This window comes from Pseudophryne corroboree, chromosome 1 (genome assembly GCF_028390025.1).
Source record: "Pseudophryne corroboree isolate aPseCor3 chromosome 1, aPseCor3.hap2, whole genome shotgun sequence".
Taxonomy (NCBI): domain Eukaryota; kingdom Metazoa; phylum Chordata; class Amphibia; order Anura; family Myobatrachidae; genus Pseudophryne; species Pseudophryne corroboree.
In genome coordinates, this window is record NC_086444.1 from 109,988,376 (window position 1) to 110,014,761 (window position 26,386).

A 26,386-nucleotide genomic window follows, 5' to 3' on the forward strand; every position below is an offset into this window, starting at 1 on the left:
AATCAGGCACGGTGGGGGCCCGTTCTCAATGCATTTCAGCGCGCAGTGGGCTCACTCGCAAGTAGTCCCCTGGTTCCTTCAGGTGATATCTCAGGGGTACAAATTGGAATTCGAGACGTCGCCCCCTCGCCGTTTCCTAAAGTCGGCTTTACCGATGTCTCCTTCTGACAGGGAGGCAGTTTTGGAAGCCATTCACAAGCTGTATTCCCAGCAGATGATAATCAAGGTACCCCTCCTGCAACAGGGAACGGGGTATTATTCCACACTGTTGTGGTACCGAAGCCGGACGGCTCGGTGAGACCGATTCTAAATCTAAAATCTTGAACACTTACATACGGAGGTTCAAATTCAAGATTGAGTCACTCAGAGCAGTGATTGCGAACCTGGAAGAAGGGACTACATGATGTCTCGGGACATCATGGATGCTTACCTTCATGTCCCAATTACCCTTCTCACCAAGGGTACCTCAGGTTTATGGTACAGAACTGTCACTATCAGTTTCAGACGCTGCCGTATGGATGGTCCACGGCACCCTGGGTCTTTACCAAGGTAATGGCCGAAATGATGATACTCCTTCGAAGGAAGGGAATTTTAGTTATCCCTTACTTGGACGATTCCCTGATAAGGGTAAGATCCAGGGAACAGTTGGAGGTCGGTGTAGCACTATCTCAGGTAGTGTTGCGGCAGCACGATTGGATTCTCAATATTCCAAAATCGCAGCTGATTCCGACGACTCGTCTTCTGTTCCTAGGGATGATCCTGGACACAGTCCAGAAAAAGGTGTTTCTCCCGGATGAGAAAGTCAGGGAGTTATCCGAGCTAGTCGGGAACCTCCTATAACCGAGCCAAGTCTCAGTACATCAATGAAATGGTTCTGAGAAAAATGGTGGCTTCCTACGAAGCAATCCCATTCGGCAGATTCCACGCAAGAACTTTCCAGTGGGACCTGCTGGACAAATGGTCCGGGTCGCATTTTCAGATGCATCAGCGGATAACCCTGTCACCAAGCACAAGGGTGTCTCTCCTGTGGTGGTTGCAGAGTGCTCATCTTCTAGAGGACCGCACATTCAGGACTGGGTCCTGGTGACCACGGATGCCAGCCTGCGAGGCTGGGGAGCAGTCACACAGGGAAGGAATTTCCAGAGCTTATGGTCAAGCCTGGAGACATCACTTCACATAAATATCCTGAAGCTAAGGGCCATTTACAATGCTCTAAGCTCAGCAAGACCTCTGCTTCAAGGTCACCCGGAGTTGATCCATTCGGACAACATCACGGCAGTCACTCACGTAAACAGACTTCCTCAGCAGACACGACCTCCACCCGGGAGAGTGGGGACTTCACCCAGAAGTCTTCCACATGTTTATAAAACTCGACAAGTATTGCGCCAGGTCAAGGGACCCTCAGGCAATAGCTGTAGACGCTCTGGTAACACAGTGGGTGTACCAGTCAGTGTATGGGTTCCCTCCTCTGCCTCTCATAACCAAGGTACTGAGAATTATAAGATGGAGAGGAGTAAGCACTATATTCGTGGCTCCGGATTGGCCAAGAAGGACTTGGTAACCGGAACTTCAAGAGATGCTCACGGAGGATCCGTGGCCTCTACCTCTAAGAAGGGACCTGCTCCAGCAAGGACCCTGTCTGTTCCAAGACTTACCGCGGCTGCGTTTAACGGCAGGGCGGTTGAACGCCGGATCCTGAAGGAAAAAGGCATTCCGGATGAAGTCATCCCTATCCTGATCAAAGCCAGGAAAGATATAACCGCAAAACATTATCACCGCATTTGGCGAAAATATGTTGCGTGGTGCGAGGCCAGTAAGGCCCCGACGGAGGAATTTTCAACTAGGTCGATTCCTACATTTCCTGCAAACAGGAGTGTCTATGGGCCTGAAATGGGGGTCCATTAAGGTTCAAATTTCGGCCCTGTCAATTTTCTTCCAAAAAGAACTAGCTTCAGTCCCTGAAGTTCAGACATTTGTGAAAGGGGTACTGTATATACAGCCTCCTTTTGTGCCTCCAGTGGCACCTTGGGATCTAAATGTAGTTTTTGGGTTCCAAAAGTCACATTGGTTTGAACCACTTAAATATGTGGAGTTAAAATATCTCACATGGAAAGTGGTCATGCTGTTGGCCCTGGCCTGGGCCAGGTGCGTGTCAGAATTGGCGGCTTTATCCTGTAAAAGCCCTCATCTGATTTTCCATTCGGACAGGGCGGAATTGAGGACTTGTCCTCAGTTTCTCCCTAAGGTGGTTTTCAGCGTTTCACCTGAATCAACCTATTGTGGTGCCTGCGGCTACTAGGGACTTGGAGGACTCCAAGTTGCTAGACGTTGTCAGAGCCCTGGAAATATAGGTTTCCAGGACGGCTGGAGTCAGAAAATCTGACTCGTTGTTTATTCTGTATGCACCCAACAAGCTGGGTGCTCCTGCTTCTAAGCAGACTATTGCTCGTTGGATTTGTAGTACAATTTAGCTTGCACATTCTGTGACAGGCCTGCCACAGCCAAAATCTGTAAAAGCCCATTCCACAAGGAAGGTGGGCTCATCTTGGGCGGCTGCCCGAGGGGTCTCGGCTTTACAACTTTGCCGAGCAGCTACTTGGTCAGGAGCAAATACATTTGTAAAATTCTACAAATTTGATACCCTGGCTGAGGAGGACCTGGAGTTCTCTCATTTGGTGCTGCAGAGTCATCCGCACTCTCCCGCCCGTTTGGGAGCTTTGGTATAATCCCCATGGTCCTTACGGAGTCCCCAGCATCCACTTAGGACGTTAGAGAAAATAAGAATTTACTTACCGATAATTCTATTTCTCGTAGTCCGTAGTGGATGCTGGGCGCCCATCCCAAGTGCGGATTGTCTGCAATACTGGTACATAGTTATTGTTACCAAAAAATCGGGTTATTGCTGTAGTGAGCCATCTTTTCTAGAGGCTCCTCTGTTATCATGCTGTTAACTGGGTTTAGATCACAAGTTATATGGTGTGATTGGTGTGGCTGGTATGAGTCTTACCCGGGATTCAAAATCCTTCCTTATTGTGTACGCTCGTCCGGGCACAGTATCCTAACTGAGGCTTGGAGGAGGGTCATAGGGGGAGGAGCCAGTGCACACCAGGTAGTTCTAAAGCTTTACTTTTGTGCCCAGTCTCCTGCGGAGCCGCTAATCCCCATGGTCCTTACGGAGTCCCCAGCATCCACTACGGACTACGAGAAATAGAATTATCGGTAAGTAAATTCTTATTATTATCCCCCAATACACACAGCACACCCAAATTTCCCTTCCTAGTATATATAGCACCCCATATCACCCTAGTATATTCAGCACCCCCAGACTGCCCCCTAGTACATATAGCACCCCAATATTACCCTCCAAAACACAGTGCTCCCATGGTAGCTGGCTGTTTTCTTGTAAAACAGTGTAGTGAGCCAGGAGGGCGTGGTGAAGGAGGGTGTGAGAGTGGGTTTGTGGGCCACCATGGAGGAACAGCAGCGGGACCAGCGGCACCCACTGCTCACAGCCACGCCCCGCCCTGTGAGAAGCTGCCAGTGAGCAAGGGTAGGGGGCGGGACCGTGCACTGTGGCCATAGAGGCTGCACTGCTGCTGCTGCATGGCCCTGTCACCGGCCCAGATATCTCCAGCCCCTGCCTTCACGCACACATTCAACCGCAAGCACAGCTCACAGAGCAGTGCCCTAATAAGGCAGCGGTGTTGTCACATGAAAGAGGGTGTCAGGCGAGGATGGCACCGCCGGGCAATTCCCCCTCCTCGGTAAGCGCCCCTGGCGAGTGCCATCCTGCCTAATGCGTAGATACGCCCCTGCAGTTTGGAAATGCCTTATGACTTTATGGAGATGAATAATGCAGCCCCCAGAATTCCATAAGTAACATCACTTGTGCCCCATACACACAGGGCGGCTGGTGCCTGTGTGCTAAGCGATCTAGTTAGCACAGATCGCTCAGCACACATTGCTATACACCGCTATACACACAGCTATGCGGCATACACACGGAGCGATTTGTGCTTAATTTCTAAGCGATCTCGGGGATAATTCAGATCTGATCGTAGATGTGCTAAATTCAGCACATCTACGATCATTTGCTCTGACATGTGGGGGGACGCCCAGCACAGGGCTAGTCCACCTTGCATGTCAGTCCCTGCAGCCCCCCTACCCCCGCATAGGTTCAAATGCATCACACGGCGGCAATGCTTTTGTACCTGACAAGTATCCCCCTGCCAGCGCAGCTCCTGCGCACTGGCAGGGAGCTACTGGCCGCGTCCCGAGTCGCTGCGGCTGCGTGTGACGTCACGCAGCGACCGCGGCCCGCCCACCCAATGGCCGGACACGCCTCCATTGTCCGGACTGCACCCCACCAATGGCGTTCTAATGCCCCCTCCCGCCCCGCGACCGTCTCTGTCCGTCAATCAGGCAGAGGCAATCGCAGCCCAGAGATGATCATAGCATCTCACTGCTCTCCCACGGTGCGCGTACGCACTCCACAAAAAGATTCAGACTGCCATCGCGTCTGAATCACCCCCCTAGTCAGATAGCTTCGAAAATAGGCAAAAATCGCTCCTTGTGTACCCCCCATAACAGCTGTTTCCGCATGTTTGAGACAAAAAGTAAGTGTCAGCGCTATATAAGAATACTGCAGAGCAGGAGATATTAGAGATTCCTCCTGCATTCGGCACAATAACACCCATAGGCCCTCATTCCGAGTTGTTCGCTCACTAGCTGCTTTTAGCAGCATTGCACACGCTAAGCCGCCGCCTACTGGGAGTGTATCTTAGCTTAGCAGAATTGCGAACGAAAGATTAGCAGAATTGCGAATAGAAATTTCTTAGCAGTTTCTGAGTAGCTCGAGACTTACTCCTACACTGCGATCAGTTCAGTCAGTTTCGTTCCTGGTTTGACGTCACAAACACACCCAGCGTTCGCCCAGACACTCCCCCGTTTCTTCAGACACTCCCGCGTTTTTCCCAGAAACGCCAGCGTTTTTCAAAACACTCCCATAAAACGGCAAGTATCCGCCCAGAAACACCCACTTCCTGTCAATCACACTCCGATCACCAGAACGATGAAAAATCTTTGTTAGGCCATGAGTAAAATACCAAACTTTTGTGCTAATTTACTTGGCGCAGGCGCACTGTGAACACTGCGCATGCGCAGTTTGCGACTAATCGCTCCGTAGCGAAAAAAAATAACGAACGAACAACTCGGAATGACCCCCATAGTCTATTCATGAAGCAGTGAAAAGTGTGGAGAATTGAGAGAGTGGAGAAGTTGAAAATGCCAACCAATCAGCTGCTCTATGAAAGTTTATAGTATGCAAATTATAAATGTTACTTCAATGCTGATATTTACTAAAGTCCCGATTTTGCCTGAGTTGGGTTTTTTTTTCTTCAAAGTATCATCTCGGGAATTTACTAAACTCAAATCTCGACAGTGATGAGGGCATTCGTATTTTTTTGGAAGTCAAAGAAAAAAAATACGAATGCATACACCATCGGTCAAATACGCCTGTTATTTTATATAACTCGGTAATTTACTAAAAATTCATATTCACAATCACTGCCGGCAATAGCAAAACACTGCTGTGAAAAAATAAAAATCGTAAAAATAAAGCAGTTTTCAAATAGACCTGCTTTTTTTTACCGTGTTCTGATAGGCATGCACGGATCTGTGAGATTCATGCATGTTTATCAGGGGGAAGGGGTGGTAAAGAGTTAAGAATCAGAAAAAAAAAAATTGCGTGGGGTCCTCCCTCCTAAGCATAACCAGCCTCTGGCTCTTTGAGCCGGTCCTGGTTGTAAAAATACGGGGGGAAAATTGACAGGGGTTCCCCTATATTTTAACAACCAGCACCGGGCTCCACTAGTCAGAGAGATAATGCCACAGCCAGGGGACACTTTTATATTGGTCCCTGCGGCCCTGGCATTAAATCACCAACTAGTCACCCCTGGCCGGGGTACCCTGGAGGAGTGAGGACCCCTTAAATCAAGGGGTCCCCCCCTCCAGCCACCCAAGGGCCAGGGGTGAAGCCCGAGGCTGTCCCCCCCATCCAAGGGCGGCGAATGGGGGGCTGATAGCCTTTTGTGTAAAATAAAGAATATTGTTTTTTGTAGCAGTACTACAAGTCCCAGCAAGCCTCCCCCGCAAGCTGGTACTTGGAGAACCACAAGTACCAGCATGCAGGGAAAAAACAGGCCCGCTGGTACCTGTAGTTCTACTACAAAAAATACCCAAATAAAAACAAAACACACACACCTTGATAGTACAACTTTATTACATACATGCACACTTACATTCATACATACTTACCTATGTTGACACAAAGAGTCGGTCCTCTTCTCCAGTGGAATCCAGGTTTACCTGTAAATTATACTCACAACAATCCAGTGTAGATCGGTCCTCTTCTTTAAATTTGTAATCCATGGACTTGGCAAAATAAAAAAACGGATTACCCGGACCACGCACTGAAAGGGGATCCATGTTTACACATGGATCCCCTTTCCCCGACTGGCGGGACCCCCCCGTGACTCCTGTCAAAGAGGGTCACTTCAGCCAATCAGGGAGCGCCACGACATGGCACTCTCCTGATTGGCTGTGCGCGCCTGAGCTGTCACTCAGGCTGCGCACTGTAGAGATACAATGTAGTGCATAGGCGCTCCATTGTATCCAATGGTGGGAACCTTGCGGTCTGCGGTAGACCGCGAGGTTAAGTGGGGTCACTCAACATAGGTAAGTATGTATGAGTGTAAGTGTGCATGTATGTAATAAAGTTGTACTATCAAGGTGTGTGTGTTTTGTTTTTATTTGGGTATTTTTTTTGTAATAGAACTACAGGTACCAGCGGGCCTGTTTCCCCCCCGCATGCTGGTGCTTGTGGTTCTCCAAGTACCAGCTTGCGGGGGAGGCTTGCTGGGACTTGTAGTACTGCTACAAAAAACAATATTCTTTTTTTTACACAAAAGGCTATCAGCCCCCCATCCGCCGTCCTTGGATGGGGGGACAACCTCGGGCTTCACCCCTGGCCCTTGGGTGGCTGGAGGGGGGGACCCCTTGATTTAAGGGGTCCTCACTCCTCCAGGGTACCCCGGCCAGGGGTGACTAGTTGGTGATTTAATGCCAGGGCCGCAGGGACCAATATAAAGTGTCCCCCGGCTGTGGCATTATCTCTCTGACTAGTGGAGCCCGGTGCTGGTTGTGAAAAATACAGGGGACCCCTACGTCTTTTGTCCCCTGTATTTTTGGCACCAGGACCAGGCGCAGAGCCCGGTGCTGGTTGTTAAAATATAGGGGAACCCCTGTCAATTTCCCCCCCATATTTTTACAACCAGGACCGGTTCAAAGAGCCCGAGGCTGTATATGCTTAGGAGGGGGGACCCCACGCCAATTTTTCCCCCCTGATTTTTAACACTTTCCATACTTCTTTTAAGGTACACAATTAAGCCCTGCACGGATCACACTGATCCGGCCGGGATTCATTGTGTTAAGTCCGGCAGTGTTTTACTAATCACTCCCGTAAAACACTGCCAGACATTACGAATGACATTGACATCGGAAAACACGACAATGCAGAATACAACAGCATAGTAAATGAGGCGTAAAAAAACCAAAAAGTTGCAAATTATCACTCCCGATGTCATTCGTGTTTAATCTTTAACCAAATTCTGACAATTACGAATCTTAGTAAATATACCCCAATGTGTACTCTCATGCCACAGCTAAGGTGCACCTGATGTCTGAAAATAGTGGGGCCCATTCATGAAGCAGTGAAAAGTGTGTAGAAGTTGCCCATGGCAACCAATCAGCTGCTACGTATAATTTTATAGAATGCACTTTATAAACGTTATTTCAGCGCTGATTGGTTGCCATGGGCAACTTCTCCACTGGCTCACTTCTCTACTGTTTTCACTGCTTCATGAATAGACTCCACGTATCCTCTACACTAGGGGCTTAATAAACAGCAAAGATCAGTGGTGACAAATGGCAGTTGGTCTGTTGGATGTAAAATGTGGTATTGTCATAGGTGGCCATTATGTTTTTAATGATAGCCACAAATTTACAGTTGACAAATTACTCGTTGCATTTTTCCCCCATATTCAGATAACTTAAATTTCTTAGTTTGAATACATCCTCCATTAACTTTTATTAATTGCATTACTTAGTTTCCATATTATTTTAACAAGGTGTTTAATTAATTATTTCTTTACTTTTAAATTAATTTTTACTTTTTTTTCCCTCTAAGAGAGAGGCTTTACAGCAATAATGGAAAGCACTATCTGCGCTTCAGAAGCCCTGTTTGGTGCAGTAATTGCTGTATTCCAAGGCTCTTCTGCATTTATAATTAGTGTCAGGATGTGGGATCACACACATATTGCCTAAAATGGATAGATGGCCTTGTCGCTCAGTATTTCAAAGTAAGATAATGACTTTGGACAGTCTTCTCTGTAAGGATGCTATATAATAATCAGGTCTTGAAGACATCAGAAAGACACACGGAGACACACGGAATGAGAGGGCACATTCTTGGTACATGTTTTGCACGCAGTGTCTTGGCCACAAATTTATCATTTTAGAAAACCAGCAAACTCTATGGAGGTTATGTAATAGGTCCTGAGATGAAGGAATCTGCATGATATCAGAGAGATTGTCACTAAATGTAAAGTTGTAACCAGTTATATGGCAAAACCAACCTTATACCTGAATGCTGCTTTAAACTCTCCAAACTCATGTCGGGGGATCATTATGATATACCAGCGACTGGGATGCCGGCCGTCAGTATACCGTCAGTGGCATACCGCGTCAGTACGCCAGCAGCGGGGTGAGCGCAAAGAGTCTCCTTGCAGGCTCAGTGACTCGCTGCTCTCGCCACAGGTTCTATTCGCACTCTAAGGGCGTCGTGGACACCCACGAGTGGGAATAGCCCCTGTTAGCCGGGATTACGTCTGTCAGCATTGTCAGCCGTCCGGATTCTGGCATCAACATTCTGACCGCTGGTATCCCAACCTTCGGCAACTTAACTGCATCCCCATGCCGGTACCTTCATATTGAAACTTATTATGTAACCCCCTATATTGGATATCACTGTACATCAAAGTCAGTTATAATTGAGTTAAATCATATATGTGATTAACATGCTTGCAATTATATACAACATGCACAAAACAAAAAGACATTGGGGTACGAATATCACAGCTTGGAGAGAGATAAAGTACCAACCAATCAGCTCCTGTAATTTTTCAAACAGAGCCTGTAAAATGACAGAAGCTGATTGGTAGGTACTTTATCTTTCTCCATTTTACAGATGGAGCCTCGCTCATATATGCTGTCTATGGCGTTAGTCACAATCACGGAGTCGCAGCATGCCTGGGCGCAAGACGGCGTGCCTAGTCGTAGGGAGGCTCACAGAGCTTATCATGGCGTTTGGCGTTACCGGTGAGTGTAATACCTCCGATCATTCTCCAGATGCCACTTTTTTAAATCACCATTGTGCATGCGTGTGGTCTCCATTGAAATACAGTACACTATAGCGGAAGTACTATTTTACTGCACTACTTTACTGTACACTGAACGGGCAATGCTGTACGTGTGTATCATTACATTATTTAAAATACACTGCGGCAATGAGGTCCCGTAGACAAATCAATAAATAAAAATAGTGTATGCAGACGCAAACGAACGTGTTAAAGCAATGGTCCATTGATGTTAGGTTTATGTGAGCTAGTAAATTAACTAAAAATGGTCTTGAAGCTTAATATCTCCGGTTCTGGGGGTCCAAACAGCTCAGAACCCATAAGGCTAACAGCAAGCGTCTGAACCCATGGTGGGTCTGAATTAACAGGCTAATTATTGTCTTTGGGAAATGGGTCCACTTTGTGCCCTGATATATCCAGGTCTGGGTGTCCCAGAGACTCGAAAGAGGAGACTCTTGGCTTTCGGGTCAGACTGGGCACTAGTTTATGTGACACCGCAAAGGTAAACGGCAAGGAACCGTGTGTCGGGTCCCCTCCAAATGTCCGCCCAGCTTGCACAGGGTGCGTGGTTTCCGGCTAGATAGAAAATACCGGACAGAGACGCTAAGCACTGTGTTTTGGCATCCAGGAACTTAGGGATGAGCTTTTATCTCTCCCCATTATACTTATAAAGATAACACTTGCCGCTGTAGCCTTTAGAGCAGAGTACGTTACAAGCTGTTCATGCTACTTAGTACTCAAATAGAAAATATTGTAGAGATGCTAAGCATGGTGTTTTGGCATCCAGGAACTTAGCGAGGAGCTTTTATCTCTCCCCATACACTATTAGTATACACTATTTTTATTTATTGATTTTTTTTTTTTGAGTCCCGACAGAGAATGAATATTTTCGACAGTGTCTCTGATCTTACCACCTCCCCCCTCACCCTTCCCCCTCCCCTGAGAGACTGAACTTTTCAGACAAAGAGGCCAGCTTACAGTCAATAAATTGCCAACACAATATGTAAATGAAGGGCTGATACTACAGTCGCTTTGTTTGGGGGAAAGGACTAGAGAGGGCCACAGTGAATGTACATTAAACAGTACAGTACTGTGCTACGGATTTGCGTGTCAGACGCCCCAACAGTTAGTTATGGAAACAGGTCTTTTCATGTGTGCATAATTCTATTGAATGTAAGGTTGTTAAATATATGAATGTTATAAAAAAAATAATTAATAAAGTGTCAAGAAGAAAAAAACAAAAACAAAACAAAAACAAAGCCATTCGCACTTTGGGAATCAAACCCGGGACTCTGAGCATTGGGTGCGGGACACTTCACTGCTTGGCCACAATACCTGGTGATAGAGACACAAGCTCATGTTTAAATGTAAGCAGTGATCCCTTCCCATGGGTTTTGCTGTAATGGCTACAAGACTTGGACACTCAGATACAATACTGTATGCCTAACGTCAGTGGACCATTGCTTTAACACGTTTGTTTGCGTCTGTATACACTATTTTTATTTATTGATTAGTCTACGGAACTTGGACGCTCACATAACCCTAATGTCAGTGGACCATTGCTTTAACACATTCACTTGCGTCTGTATACACTAATTTTATTGATTGATTTATTGGTTTCTTTTTTAAAATTGACTCTCTCCGTCTAACTATTGGTCTGTGTGTACAGTATACAGTAACATTACAGTCGTCACTGACCATTTTCTGGAGCTTGTAGATCAATCCGCCGATATTTGATATACAGTAGTGGGCTAGTGGAGCATTAGCCACCCAGTGGTGAAGATGTGTATTGCATGCTGCGTATGCAGTCATGGCTCAATGCGCCTGTCCGTGCAATAACTGAACAACCTGAGCTATCGCTTAAGCGTGACTAATCCTCCGTTTAGGCGGATAAACAGTAACGATGAGGGAGGCTTCATCTGTATCTCTCTCCAAACTTTGATACATACTCCCATGGAAGGTTGAGACACTGCGTCTACAAGTGAAGTGCTTCACTTCCAAATCCAGCCCCCAATAATAAAGTATTGAATTCACTGCGAATTGCGGCGGTATATACAGAATACCGGAGCAATTTCAGTATTGCTCCGGTGTGGGAACAGCTGCTCTAAAACGTTTAGTGGACTGTGCCAGCCTTCTGCACATATGTGGCCTGAGGTCATGCTGAATATTTGCCCCGTAATAATAGATGGACCTGTTACGTAAAACATGCGGAAACTAGCATTTCCATATGTTTAATGGGGAGGTATTCAATTTACCGGCTGTCTGGATCCCGGCTGTCAGGATACCGACGCCGAAATCCCGACACCCACTGAAATACCGATGCTGGCTGAAATATACCCTGTGTCACCACCGGGCCCGAAGCGTAGCGAGCCCGCGAGGGGACACGCTGCGCTCCCCGCCGGTATCCTGGCTATCGGGATGCCGGCGTCAGTCTCCTGACCACCAGGATATCATACTGAATCCGTGTAATGGGTCCATAACGGATAATTAAAAGGCCCCTAAATCTCTCTGCACATTTTACGTCTGCAGACAAACAGTGGCAGTTGCTCTGTCATTCCTGGAGATAATTATATATCAGGTGCTAGAAGGGGATACAGACAAACAGCAGACAGAGAGGGGGCTTTACCCCCCCCCCCCCACCCCCCCGGTATTCCCCCCCAGCACACTAAAAAATTACCTGTAACCAGACCTGAACCTATGTGGTAATAGAATTTCAGAGAATTGGTCACACGTGTTTGCAAAGACATGTTTAGCTGCTGAGCTGCGCCAAGGCTTCTCCGATATCAGCAGTCCTAACACTCATCAGAGGTGGTAGAGGCTAAGACTGTAAAACAATTTAAACATGCTTGGGATAGGCATATGAATATCCTTACAAAGAATTAAGGTTCAAAAAGGGTTGAGATTACCTAAAGGATAAAAAAAAGGGGGCAGATTAGATGGGCCAAGTGGTTCTTATCTATGTTTCTATGTTACATAATAGCAGTGCCCACATAGGGCCATGTGATATGTCTACAGTAAGGCCTCATGATAAAGGCTCATACTAAAACACATCCAGACAGAGGGCCAGCTTACATTTTACATCTGCCCTGTCTGGGGTGCAGCATGGTTTTACATTGGGGCAATTTGCTCATTTTGTCATCCTTTTTTAATCTGCTCCTAAGTTTGAATTCGACATTTATTTGCTTAATATAAAGTCCACTTCTCCTAGTCGATTATTAACCCATGTCATACAAAGTTGACAGTGCTGTTTATTTATTGACGACATTTTGCAGATACCATTTAAATGAATATAATAGATTCCTGTTGTCCAGTTCAGTAAGGTGTCATGACTGAGGTTTTTGTGAACCCGGTGTAGTGAAGTCTGTGCGGGCGACTGGAGGATTATGTGAATACTACCACTGACCTGGTTTGGAAATGTTGTGGACTCGAGTATTCTTCCGATGACTGGGAAGAGGAACCGCGGCAGAGATGGCCGAATCTAGGCTCTCCTCATACAGGATTAGGTCGGCAGACAGGAAGCACGTGGGGGCGCTGAAGGTCTCCTGAAAGACAGAACTGGAAAGGCGCTGATGAATCAATGAAGAATACCAGGTTCAACTGTGCTAAGGGCACGGGGTACTTGGAGACACTGAGGTGCTTGAGGACACTGAGGTGCTTGAGGACACTGAGGTGCTTGAGGACACTGAGGTGCTTGAGGACACTGAGGTGCTTGGGGACACTGAGGTGCTTGGGGACACTGAGGTGCTTGGGGACACTGAGGTGCTTGGGGACACTGAGGTGCTTGGGAACACTGAGGTGCTTGGGAACACTGAGGTGCTTGGGAACACTGAGGTGCTTGGGAACACTGAGGTGCGTAGAGGCACTGGGATGCGTGGAGGCACGGAGGTACTAAGGCACGGAGGTGCTGAGGCACGGAGGTACTGAAAGCACGGAGGTACTAAGGCACGGAGGTGCTGGAAGCACGGAGGTACTGAGGCACGGAGGTGCTGGAAGCACGGAGGTACTGAGGCACGGAGGTGCTGGAAGAACGGAGGTACTGAGGCACGGAGATACTGAGGCACGGAGGTACTGAGGCACGGAGGTGCTGGAAGCATGGAGGTACTGAGGCACGGAGGTACTGAGGCACGGAGGTACTGAGGCACGGAGGTGCTGGAAGAACGAAGATGCTGAGGCACGAGGTACTGAGCTCTGGAGATCCCAACTACAACAGTAGTAAAACTGAAACACGACTTCTGTGGTTTTCAGTGGAGAACACGGAATTCAGTACTGTGCCTTTAAGACGAAACATTGCAGCTGTGCCTTTACTTTGAGACTCAGGGAAAATGATGAAATCAAATGGCAATACACAAGTAAACCAAACGGTAACAAGGGAACAGAGTTCCCACAGGAACTTAGGTACAAAGGTTACCTTAAGGGAGCTCAGCATAAGACTCAAACAAGGCTGTATGTGACATGAGGAACTGGCCCAGATTCCAACTCAGCCTCCTGATTTATACTTCCTGGTCCCTGATGATTGGTGGGCAGGATTAGGTGATGTAGAGAGTCTCAGGCTGGCAGAGGATTGGACAACTCTGGGTCAGGTGAAGTCACTGTCATGTGACTACTCTAGAGGAGGCTGTGAAGTGCAGCGAGGCCTAGCAGGCCGAGAGAACACTGAAGCCTGAACTTCAGATTACTGAATTCAGCCTCACACAGGAGATCACCACAGGTGGAGCTAATTAACTATTACCTCTCAGGCAGAGAACTCAGGAAAACTGACAAGCTGTTTAACTCCGTGAGTGAAAAGACACAGGATCCAGGACAGATGGCAGGGGTAAGTCACCAAATATAAAACCTACAGTCAGGATTGTGACATAAGGTCATTGAGGAGTAGGCTTTAAATTATTTATTAACATTTATTTATATAGTGCCAGCTATATTCCAATGTGCTTTACATTAATAAAAAAGAAACCTTGTGTTTCTATTGACATGTTGCAACATTTTTCTCCTGATTAAACGTATCACTATAATGAACAGTAAAATCACTAACAATCCCAATTTTCTTAATAAATGTAGAGTAAATCTGTTTCCTTGTACTTACTGTTGTTCCCACTGTTCCAGTTACAGTTCTCCGCTATGTGTCCACATCATTTTATTTCTCTTGCTTTTTTAGGTGCTTTTTTGAAGTTCTGTACATCATACAATGTCGGGCTGTCAGGATATAAAATATTCTCTGGATTACCAAATGAGCAGTTTGGGTACGCTGTCCAACAGTTTCATAATCAAGATGGAAACTGGTAAGAAAAATACATGCTTATGTTTTGTTAAATCGTTATTGTAGTGTTTTGTTTCTAAGGAGAATTACAAAGATCTGTTACATGTCACAGGTTCCGTGTGACGTTTTTGCGTGTGTCTGTAGGCTTTATAGTGATGGGAGCGGATTTTGATATTGTACTCTGAAGCCAGTGCATTTTAGTGCCTCACAGCTGGCTGCACCCAGTGTACAGTATTTCCTCTGCCTGAATTAGAGAAAGGCAAACCTGCTCTGCAGAATATTCACTCCTGAAGAAAATTACCAACCAAGCCCGTTTTGTCTGAGCATTCCCAGTCCAGACGGTATCCGGTCTCTAGGTCAACAGTAACTAGGTCGACAGTGTCTAGGTCGACCACTATTGGTCGACAGTAGCTAGGCCGACAGGGTTTCTAGGTCGACATGTTCTAGGTCAACAGGTCGACATGAGTTTTCACATATTTTTTCTTTTTTTGAACTTTTTCATACTTAACGATCCACGCGGACTACGATTGGGAATAGTAACCTTGCCCGAAGCTCGCTCGCCATGTGAGGGGACACGGTGCACTAATTGGGGTTCCCGTCACCGCAATGAGAAAACTACACCAAAAAAACATAGAAAAACTCATGTCGACCTTTAGACCTGTCGACCTAGACCATGTTGACCCACAGACCCTGTCGACCTAGCATCCCTGTTGACATAGTTTCTGTCGACCAATAGTGGTCTACTTAGACACTGTCGACCTAGTTACTGTCGACTCTCCATACCACACCCGTCCAGACACATCCTTCACGGCTGCAATAAGCAAGTGGAGAAGGAGATTTTAATGCTCCTTCCTAGATGTCATAATCCTTGGAGAGTGAAAATGTGGAGAGAAATAAAGTACCAGCCAATCAGCTCCTAACTGTCATGTTACAGGTTGTGTGTGCAAAATGACAGGAGCTGATTGGCTGGTACTTTATCTCTCTCCACATTATCAATTCCCAAACTTACTACATCTGCCCCACTATGTGTGTTGTCACAGCCAGGCTTTAAAGATACAGTACGTTGCCCGTTTAATGTACCTGGTACCGTTCATATAGTGGCCATAATTAGGGTCGTTTTTTCATGTGGGCTCAATGAGCAGTTGCCCAATGGCCCCAGGCTGATAGCTGATGGTCCCGTTTTTCCAGGGGTACTAGATTTTTGGGAAACCAGAGATATCCGACTTCAAAGCAGTGGTCCCCATCTGATGGGGTCATTCCGAGTTGATTGCACGTAGCAACTTTTTGCTGCTTGTGCGATCAACCTGATGCCGCCTATGGGGGAGTGTATTTTAGCATAGCAGGGCTGCGAACGCTTGTGCAGCCCTGCTATGCTAAAAAAGTTTCTAGCAAAACAAGACCAGCCCTATACCTACTTACCATTTGCGACGGATCCAGCGATGCAGGTCCCGGATTTGACGTCAGACATCCACCCTCAAAATGCCTGGACACGCCTGCGTTCGCTGGACCACTCCCAGAAAACGGTCAGTTGACGCCCTGACACGCCTTCCACCTGTCAATCTTCTTGTGGTCGCCGCTGCGACCGCTTTACTCATGCCCGGCATTGTTGCCGGCAACAATGACGTGCGTGTGCAATGCGCACGACGCGCATGCGCAGTTCCGACCCGATTGCACCGCTGTGAAGTAGTGCAGCGTGCGATCGGGTCGGAATGACCCCCTGAGCCTGTTAATTGCTCTTCCCAGCCAGATATCTCGGGTTCTGTCTGACTGAAAGTTTTTCTGAGGGTATACTCCAAAATCTGTGACTCTCCCCTTTTGGTGGATAATGGCATATTGTCTCTACTATGCCCAGAACCAGAGATATCAGCCTTCCAGCAGCTGTTCCCTCCTCCAGCTCCACATGCCTGGTATGCAGTTTTATATTTTCATTGGTGGATTGCTCTGGCTCCTGAACTCTGATCCCCAAGTCCCCAGTACCTCCTGAAAGGTGGGACTCTAAGTTTTTATCCCATTGAAAGCTTTGAAATCTATTTCCAGGTACTGGACATATCTGCAGTCAAGGAAGCTGCCCTCCCACCGGAAAATGTTGAATATTAAGCCCACTCCACTATCCACCTCCTACGTATTAAACACCCCCTACCACCCTGGAAGTCATGTCCCGGGGGGCCCCTTCATTCATCCCAATACCCACTTCCGCAGTTTACTTTTCTCCCTCCCGCCCCATCTCCCACCATCTGTGCAGTAAAGAGTAATTAGCATAAATGACTGCTCCAGGTGCTACATGCTGAGCCGAAGATAGTACACCCCCTGCCGTCTGCGGAACATCAAAGCTGCCGCTGATAGCACCCCCCACCCCTACCGCTGGAGGATGGGTAGGGGGCTCCAGTGCATTGCTTTGCCCAGGGGCCTCCACTGCTGTTAAGACGGCCCTGGCCATAATTGGTGCAAAATTGCAGAGCTTAATAAATAGGTCCCATATTTCCGATTTCATACCTATTAGACTTTTTCATTTTGCCAGTATGTGATAAGAATTTTTGTGTACACACTCTCTGAAAAGAATGTATAGCTAATGTGTGTGATCTCTGTTCTCTGCTTTCATTGTGCGTGCCCCTACCAACAATAATTATCAGTGAGATATGTTGGCAACGTTATTAACAATATAATGTGTAAATACTCCCAGCACTACATATGTGCTTAACACACTGTAGTGGCCCCAGTTCATATTATGCAACACAGAAACTCGCGTTCACATATGCCACAGTCAGGGCCGGTGCTAGGGTGTTCGGCGCCCTCCTGCAAAATATAAATTTGCGCCCTCCCATACTTTACATGCAGGGCCGGGGGGTTAACATGGCCTCTTGGGCCCCCGAGCTGCAGGAGATCCGTGCACGCCTATGGATGTGAACTCTCTGCCCACAAACACTCTGTGCAGCGCTAGTTACGGCCCTGCACACAGACAGTGCCGTAACTAGACATTTTACCGCTGTGTGCAAGGGAGGGCATCGCCCCCCTCCCCTGCATGTAAAATAGGGGCAGTGCGCGCCGCAGGCGCGTGCAAAAAATATAGGGGCGCGGTCAGCGTGCCCATTTTACACATTACGGCAGCCAGCATCCCCCTTTTTACACATTACGGCAGCCAGCGGCCCCTTTTTACACATTACGGCGGACAGAGTCCCCTTTTTACACATTACGGCAGACAGCGTCCCACTTTTTACACATTACGGCAAACAGTGTCTCCCTTTTTACACATTACGGCAGACAGCATCCCCTTTTTAAATACAAACAAACACACACACACACACACACACACACACACACACACACACTTTCTCTCTCACACTCTTTTTGCATCTCATTACCACAATCTTGCTGGCCAGATCTTCCACAGTCTGCTAGCCTGGTCCGTGTAGCTCCGCCCCCTTGGTCCGTGTAGCTCCACCCCCTTTCGTCAGACCTCAAACTGACACTCCTCTCCTCTCACTGTCACAGGGGAGAGAGGAGAAGGAGTCATGCTGCCGGCGCTGCTGCGGCTGCCTGTCAGTGTGACAGGGCAGACGCAGCAGCCAGCAGCAGGGGGGACAGGACGGCGCTTCAGCAGGGATGCAGAGCAGTGAAGGCGCCTCTCCTGGCCGGCGCCTACCTGCACTGCATCCCTTTGCTGAGCGGGTAGCGCTGGGCCTGGCCACAGTGACCACCCGCTGGTGATGCAGCTTATGACCCCCACAATGTCCGGCTGCTCTGCTGTTAATCTGTCTCTACAGTCAGTTGGGACATTAGGGGTCTATTCATGAAGCTCTGAAAAGTGTGGAGAAGTGAGCGAGTGCAGAAGTTGCCCATGGCAACCAATCAGTTTCTCTTTATAATTTTATAATATGCAAATTATAAATGTTACTTCAATCCTGATTGGTTGCCATGGGCAACTTCTCCACTGGCTCACTTTTTTCACTGCTTCATGAATAGACCCCCAGGAATACTGTTAGTACTCTTGTCTCACGCTGTCCATTTCTTCAGTCTGTGATGCTTAAACATGTGCAAAACTTGTTCCCGGTGGGTCATTGGGGGTCATTCTGAGTTGTTCGCTCGTTACCAATTTTCGCAACGGAGTGATTAAGGCAAAAATGCGCATGCGCATGGTTCGCAGTGCGCATGCGGTTAGTATTTTAAATCAAAACTTAGTAGATTTACTCACGTCCGAACGAAGATTTTTCATCGTTGAAGTGATCGGAGTGTGATTGACAGGAAGTGGGTGTTTCTTGGCGGAAACTGGCCGTTTTCTGGGAGTGTGCGGAAAAACGCAGGCGTGTCAGGGAAAAACGCGGGAGTGTCTGGAGAAACGGGGGAGTGGCTGGGCGAACGCTGGGCGTGTGTGTGACGTCAAACCAGGAACGAAACTGACTGAACTGATCGCTATTTGTGAGTAAGTCTCGAGCTACTCAGAAACTGCTAAGAAATTTCTATTCGCAATTCTGCTAATCTTTCGTTCGCTATTCTGCTAAGCTAAGGTACACTCCCAGAGGGCGGCGGCCTAGCGTGTGCAATGCTGCTAAAATCTGCTAGCGAGCGAACAACTCGTAATGACCCCCATTGTCCCCTGTGAGCCTATTTTTGCACAAGAGCAGCTATTTATCTGACAAGTACTTGAATCTGGCTGTCAGGATGGCGGTGTGTTCATCTTCAGTGTTTCAAAAACTTTCAAATCTGAAAAGCTGGGCCTGTAATACTGCAAAAGCAGACACGGGTGGTTGGGGGTGCTGCTGCAGAGTTGTAAGTAAATGGGTCGTGCATTGCTGAACAGTGAACAGCAGGAAAACGCAGGACTATATGCACCTATATACAGAATTGTACGCATCCCAAATTGTGACAGCATCTGTGTGCAAATCTATCTTACCACTATTCATCATCATTATACATGCACCAACCATATACTAGCTGCAGAATTTATGCTTTGAATTGGCATATTTCTGCTTGCTTCTATTTCTGCATAATCTGCAGTTGTATTAATACGCCCTCACTGATATACCCCTATGTGAGAAAGCCCTGTTACGACGCAGTTCCACCTCTTCAGCCGTTAGTGTAAATACGATGGATGAGCCTACAGCTTTGCATCAACCGCAACTGAGTGCAGCCATGAGCAGAGCAAATTCCTGTAAGACATGCTCTGCAGACGGACAGCCGCAGAGTGAGAGCAGGATTAGGTCTCGTTATGTGCAGAGACGCAGAACCGCTCACATAGGATCAAATATCAGACGGGGAATCTACACCTGCCATAGGGTTGTTCCAGCTTTCCATGGTGCGAGCGATGATGCATCTAAAGGGGCCAATTCAATTGTTTTGGGCATCTAAAAAGTCAGTCTAAACGGGACTGTTTAGACGCTCAAACAATTGTCACAATTCAATTGTGTTTAGGCGCCCATGCACATTGCACAAGTCGCACCCAAACAGGCCGGGTTTATGCGCCTAAAATGGCTAAACCTGTCTAAACTGCTGCTTTGGACGGCCAAACTCCCATTTGGATGCCCAAAGTGCCGAGTTTAGAAACATTTTTTCTCACACCTCAGGAAGCTGCGAGAAAAAATGTGTCCTCCATGGCTGCTGGGTGCCTGAACGGCAGAACAATTGAATTGCTGCTGTCGGGCGCCATCTAGTGGCGGCAGCGAAAAATGACTATTGAATGGACACCAAAAATGCACCAAGCGGTATTATAGTATTTACAGATGCTGACAGTGGGCGTCTTGGACACGGGTATGGGACTCAAGGTCGACACCAATTAGGTCGACACCCATTGGTCGACAGTGGGTAGGTCGCCACCTGAAATAGGTCGACACAGCCATAAGGTCGGCATGCACAAGGTTGACATGAAAAAAGGTTAACATGAGTTTTTTATGTTTTTTTGGTGTCGTTTTCTCCGTCAAGTGACTGGGAACCCCAATTAGTGCACCGCATCCCCTTGCATGGCGAGCGAACATGCAGGTTACCGTTCGCAATCGTAGTCCACGTGGATCGTAAAGTATGAAAAAGTCCCCCCCAAAAAAATTGTGAAAAACTCTTGTCAACCTTTTATCCATGTCGACCTTGTTCATGTCGACATAATGGCAGTGCCGACCTATTTGTAGTGTCGACCTACCCACTGTCGACCAATGGGGGTCGACCTAATTGGCGTCGACCTGGAATCCGGATACCCTTGGACACACGGATGTACAGTACACCAGGGAAGGTCTGTGTAGTGGCATTTGTATAAAGTCACAAAAGCAACTGGCAAAAGACGCAAGGACGGATGCGACCAGCCAGCTTAGAATCAGACCGCTATTCCAGATGCCCCCAGCGATAAAAGGACTAGGTAAACATCTGCAGGTATACGGAGTCAGACGCATCTCTGTGATCGCACTACCCTGAGCCCTCTGCCTGCGAGATCAGCCCTCAGTCAGTGTTATCTGCATCTGCTGGGTGTGTAATATGAATGAGAATAACGTCCACCCTCTGTCCATTCAGCTCAAAATAAGTAGCAACTCTGGCTACACACCCATGGGACACTTCTCATATGTTCAGACACCCCATTTCCACCCAGTAGTCACCCAGAAATGCCCACTCAACCATCGTCGAGAAGCAAAAAAAGGAAGGCGTGGATACAGTTGGAACTGCATATAACTCGCCCCATTTTGGTTGTACATTATAAATTCAAGGTTCAAGTTAAATGACAATACTGTATAGGAATTAAAGATGATTTATGTCAGTTTAGGGATTCACCGGTCACTGCACTCTGCACATCTGGATTACCCACGAGCCATGGTCATTTATAATTATAACAGGCAAAGTTTTCTATCTCCTGCAGAACATATATATAATTATGATACAGTACACTAGTAGTGTACTTTTCTATTTACATGAATTTATTTCGTTTTATATTCTCTGAATATTTCAGACGGCTTTGTCATTACAGTGATCAGTATGTAGTCCTATAGTATATTTAAAATAGATTCTACAAATCATGTAATGATGGATTACATTTATATGTCAGTTCAGGAGTTGTCAGTTCCCCTAATCTCTCTCTCTCCGCCTTCCTGTGTCCTTATCATTATTTTCCCTGTGTGAGGTCTGAGAAATATTACGGTTGCACAATCCCTTTACCACCAGTTAACATCACTCAGGATACAGATGATGTATGGTTGTAATTAACATGTTTGGGCAGGGTCAGTGTGATTTCTGATCCCTAAAAGTATAAAACTTCAGCACCGGAGCCCTTGTGTGGTGACACGCTCTTGCTTTTCCACAATTACACCTGGATTTTCAGTCCAGTTTATCGATTTTATTTTTTCTACATATGATGAGATTAATTTGGTGCAAGAAAGGCGCTCCTTGCTAAGCACAGATCAGAGGCACGAGGTTGCTAGAAGATTAGGCAACATCCGCCACTCCAGCTGCTGTAGAACTACACCTCCCATGCATGCCCTGCTACAGTTTTGCTGTTAAGGAATGCCCTGTGGCAGGGCATGCTGGAATTTGTAGTTCCACTGTAACTGGAGTGCTGGATGTTGCCAACCCCTTTATTTATTATGTAGAAATGTGACAAAGGGGCTGATAGAGGGGACGTTAATTGCACACCCACTGCATTTTTTTATGTAGTGGGCGGGCACAATAATACAAAGAACGCAGGCGGCCCACTGCCGCCTCCTCTGATCTGCTGCTGCGTTTCTCAGGGTGTTTGGAAAAATCACATTGCCAGGGCCAGTGAAGCTGTGTCCAAGGACGCAGCCACTACCTGAAAACAAGGCCCCAAATGCCAGTAGCTTGTCAATCATGAAACATAGAATTTAACATTAGATAAGAACCACTTGGCCCATCTAGTCTGCCCACGTACAAGGGTTAATTTTTGATGGGAGCCAATTAATCTACCAGTATATTTCTGGATTCTAGGAGGTAACCAGAGTAACCCACGTAAGTACAAACTCCACACAGTTAGGCCCATGGTGGGAATCAAACCCATGACCTCAGTGCTGTGAAGCAGTAATGCTAACCATTACACCATCTGTACTGCTACATCTTTTTGGGTGCTGTGCAGATCATTAAACATTGGAGATTTACATAAATATCATAATCAGCCCCAAACCAAAGGCATGAAAAAGATTACAAAAATACCAGAAGCCGGGTCCACATCCTTTTATCCTCAACATTTGGGAGTCAATGAAGGTGTTTACACACAGACTATACAGTATATCAGACCCGATAGAAATACATTATAGAAGCCCAGCACTGCATAGGAATAAGGCCTCCAAAAAAGTACAAATGTTACATATGTTGTAGAGATGAATTTGTGATGCTTAAATATCATTTGTTTAATTCATTGTTTCTATTATAGCACTGTAAGAAAGCACCAGAGTAATTAACACATTTTGCTTGAGGTTAATAGAAAAAAAAGCTGCATTAAAGAGTTTGATAAACCACAAACCATTAACAGTTAGTATTTCACATTCCAGTGATCTCACAGGGTCATATGAATGTTACGTAACACGGTAACAGTATATACACACATTACTGATACAGTATAATGTGTAGGGTATATTGCTAATACTATCGCTGTTTATTAGTTACAGAAAAAGTATAATGTAACATTTTCATTTTACATACAGTACATTTATTTACTGTAGACCTCTTTCTACTGCTGTAATTCATGTATCACTGTGCATTTTATTGCTTATCTACACATAATGATAATACTGTGAGCAAAAACTCTGTCTACTCACTGCAGCTATTCCTCTCTACTCGGTGCAACTATACTCACTCTACTCACTGCAACTATTCCTCTCTACTCAGTGCAGCTATTCCACTCTAACCAGTGCAGCTATACTCACTCTACTCACTGCAACTATTCCTCTCTACTCAGTGCAGCTATAGTCACTCTACTCACTGCAACTGTTCCTCTCTACTCACTGCAGCTATACTCCCTCTACCATACCTCTCAACTTTGCGTGGCCTACCGAAAAGGGGGTGTGGCCTCGCGGCAAGTGTCGCAATCGCAAGCCATGCCCCCGTTTTCGTCATTATGGGGGCACGGACAGCGATGTGAGAGCTGCTGGCCGTGCCCCATGTCCCTCTCTGCCAGTAATAGACGCTGTGTGCATGCGCACAGCATTTATTCACTGCTGCTCTCCTCAGAGCAGCGAGTGACAGGGAGATATCTCCCAACTGCCCCCCCCCCCCCCCACTCGCGGGACACTGCGACCCGCGGGTGGGACAGCGGGACAGACCGTGAAAAACGGGACTGTCCCGCCAAAATCGGGACAGTTGGGAGGTATGCCTCTGCTCAGTGCAACTATTCCTCTCTACTCGGTGCAACTATTCCTCTCTACTTAGTGCAGCTATACCAGTGGTGCAAGTAGAAAAAATGTCTTACGGGTACTGTGTGCGCGCGCCGAAGGCGCGCGCACAAAAAAATGGGTGTGGCCAAATGCCACATGGGGCGTGGCCAATGAAAATGGGGGCGTGATACACATATGGGGGAGGGGCAGATACACGTATGACCCCAATAGTGCCAGATACACGTTGCCCCACAGTGCCAGATATACATTGCCCCACAGTGCCAGATACACATTGACTAACAGTGCCAGATACACATTACCCCACAGTGCCTGATACAGAAATGCCCCCAGAGTGCCAGATATACATTGCCTTGCAGTGTCAGATACACGTTGCCCCACAGTGCCAGATATACATTGCCCCACAGTGCCAGATACACATTGCCCCACAGTGCCAGATACACAAATGCTCCCACTGTGTCAGATATACATTGCCCCCCGTGCCAGATACAGAAATGCCCCTACAGTGCCAGATATGCCCCCAGTGCCAGATATCCCCCAGTGCCAGGTATACATGCCCCCCCAGTGCCAGATATCCCCCAGTGCCAGGTATACATGCCCCCCTGTGCCAGATATCCCCCAGTGCCAGGTATACATGCCCCCCTGTGCCAGATATCCCCCAGTGCCAGGTATATATGCCCCCCAGTGCCAGATATCCCCCAGTGCCAGGTATATATGCCCCCCAGTGCCAGGTATACATGCCCCCTGTGCCAGATATCCCCAGTGCCAGGTATATATGCCCCCCAGTGCCAGATATCCCCCAGTGCCAGGTGTATATGCCCCCCAGTGCCAGATATCCCCCAGTGCCAGATAGAAATGCCCCCCCAGTACCAGATATCCCCCAGTGCCAGATAGAAATGCCCCCCCAGTGCCAGATATCCCCCAGTGCCAGGTATAACATGCACCCCCCCTTCCCTGCTCACCGCTGCCGCTGGCCGCTGCCGTCCTGTGTGAGGGAAGGAGAGCGCAGCCTGTGCCTCTCCTTCCCCTCGGTCTCCGGCGGGTGTCTCACAGTTTAATTCAGCGCCGATCCGTGAGCCAATCAGAGCTCGCGGTGCGAGCTCTGATTGGCTCACGGATCGGCGCTGAATTAAACTATGACACCCGCCGGAGACTGAGGGGAAGGAGAGGCACAGGCTGCGCTCTCCTTCCCTCACATCAGCGGCGGTGCGAGGAGCGGCGGCCCGTCGGTGTGGGTACGGCGTACCCACGGCTAAATTCTTACGGGTACGCTGTACCCACCCGTACCCGCCCGCTTGCTCCACTGAGCTATACTCACTCTACTCACTGCAACTATACCTCTATACTTATTGCAACTATTCTGTCTACCCATTGCAGCTATTCCTCTCTACTCACTGCAGCTATACTCTCTCTAATCAGTGCAACTATTCCTCTCTACTCAGTGCAACTATTCCTCTCTACTCACTGCAGCTGTTCCTCTCTACTCAGTGCAGCTATTCCTCTCTACTCTCTGCAGCTATACTCACTCTACTCACTGCAACTATTCCTCTCTACGCACTGCAGCTGTTCCTCTCTACTCAGTGCAGCTATTCCTCTCTACACACTGCAGCTATACTCACTCCACTCACTGCAACTATTCCTCTCTACTCAGTGCAGCTATACTCCCTTTACTCAGTGCAGCTATTCCTCTCTACTCAGTGCAGCTTTTCCTCTCTACTCAGTGCAGCTATTCCTCTCTAATCAGTGCAGCTATTCCACTCTAACCAGTTCAGCTATTCCACTCTAACCAATGCAGCTATACTCACTCTACTCACTGCAACTATTCCTATCTACTCAGTGCAGTTATTCCTCTCTACTCACTGCAGCTATACTCACTCTACTCAGTGCAGCTATTCCTCTCTAATCAGTGCATCTATACTCACTCTACTCACTGCAACTATTCCTCTTTACTCACTGCAGCTACACTCACTCTACTCACTGCAACTATTCCTCTCTAATCAGTGCAGCTATACTGTACTCAATGCAGCTATACTCACTCTACTCACTGCAACTATTCCTCTCTACTTACTGCAGCTGTTCTTCTCTATTCAGTGCAGCTATTCCTTTCTACTCAGTGCAGCGTTTCCTCTCTATTCACTGCAGCTCTACTCACTGCAACTATTCCTCTCTACTCACTGCAGCTATACTCACTCTACTCACTGCAACTATTCCTCTCCACTCACTGCAACTATTCTACTCTACTCAGTGCAGCTATACCTCCCTACTCACTGCAGCTATATTCACTCTACTCACTGCACTCTACTCACTGCAGATATTCCTCTCTACTCACTGCAACTATTCCTCTCTAC

The 26,386-nt window shown here is 47.3% G+C and overlaps 1 protein-coding gene across 1 annotated transcript in view; it reads left to right on the forward strand.

Annotated features, from left to right (window-relative positions):
* The window catches only part of ITGA2 (integrin subunit alpha 2), a 280,739-nt gene that overhangs the window by 76,948 nt on the left and 177,405 nt on the right, over positions 1–26,386 (forward strand). Inside the window, exon 2 of the mRNA XM_063961900.1 lies at positions 14,626–14,749. Coding sequence (XP_063817970.1) covers positions 14,626–14,749 — 124 coding nt within the window. The remainder of the gene's footprint in view (positions 1–14,625; positions 14,750–26,386) is intronic.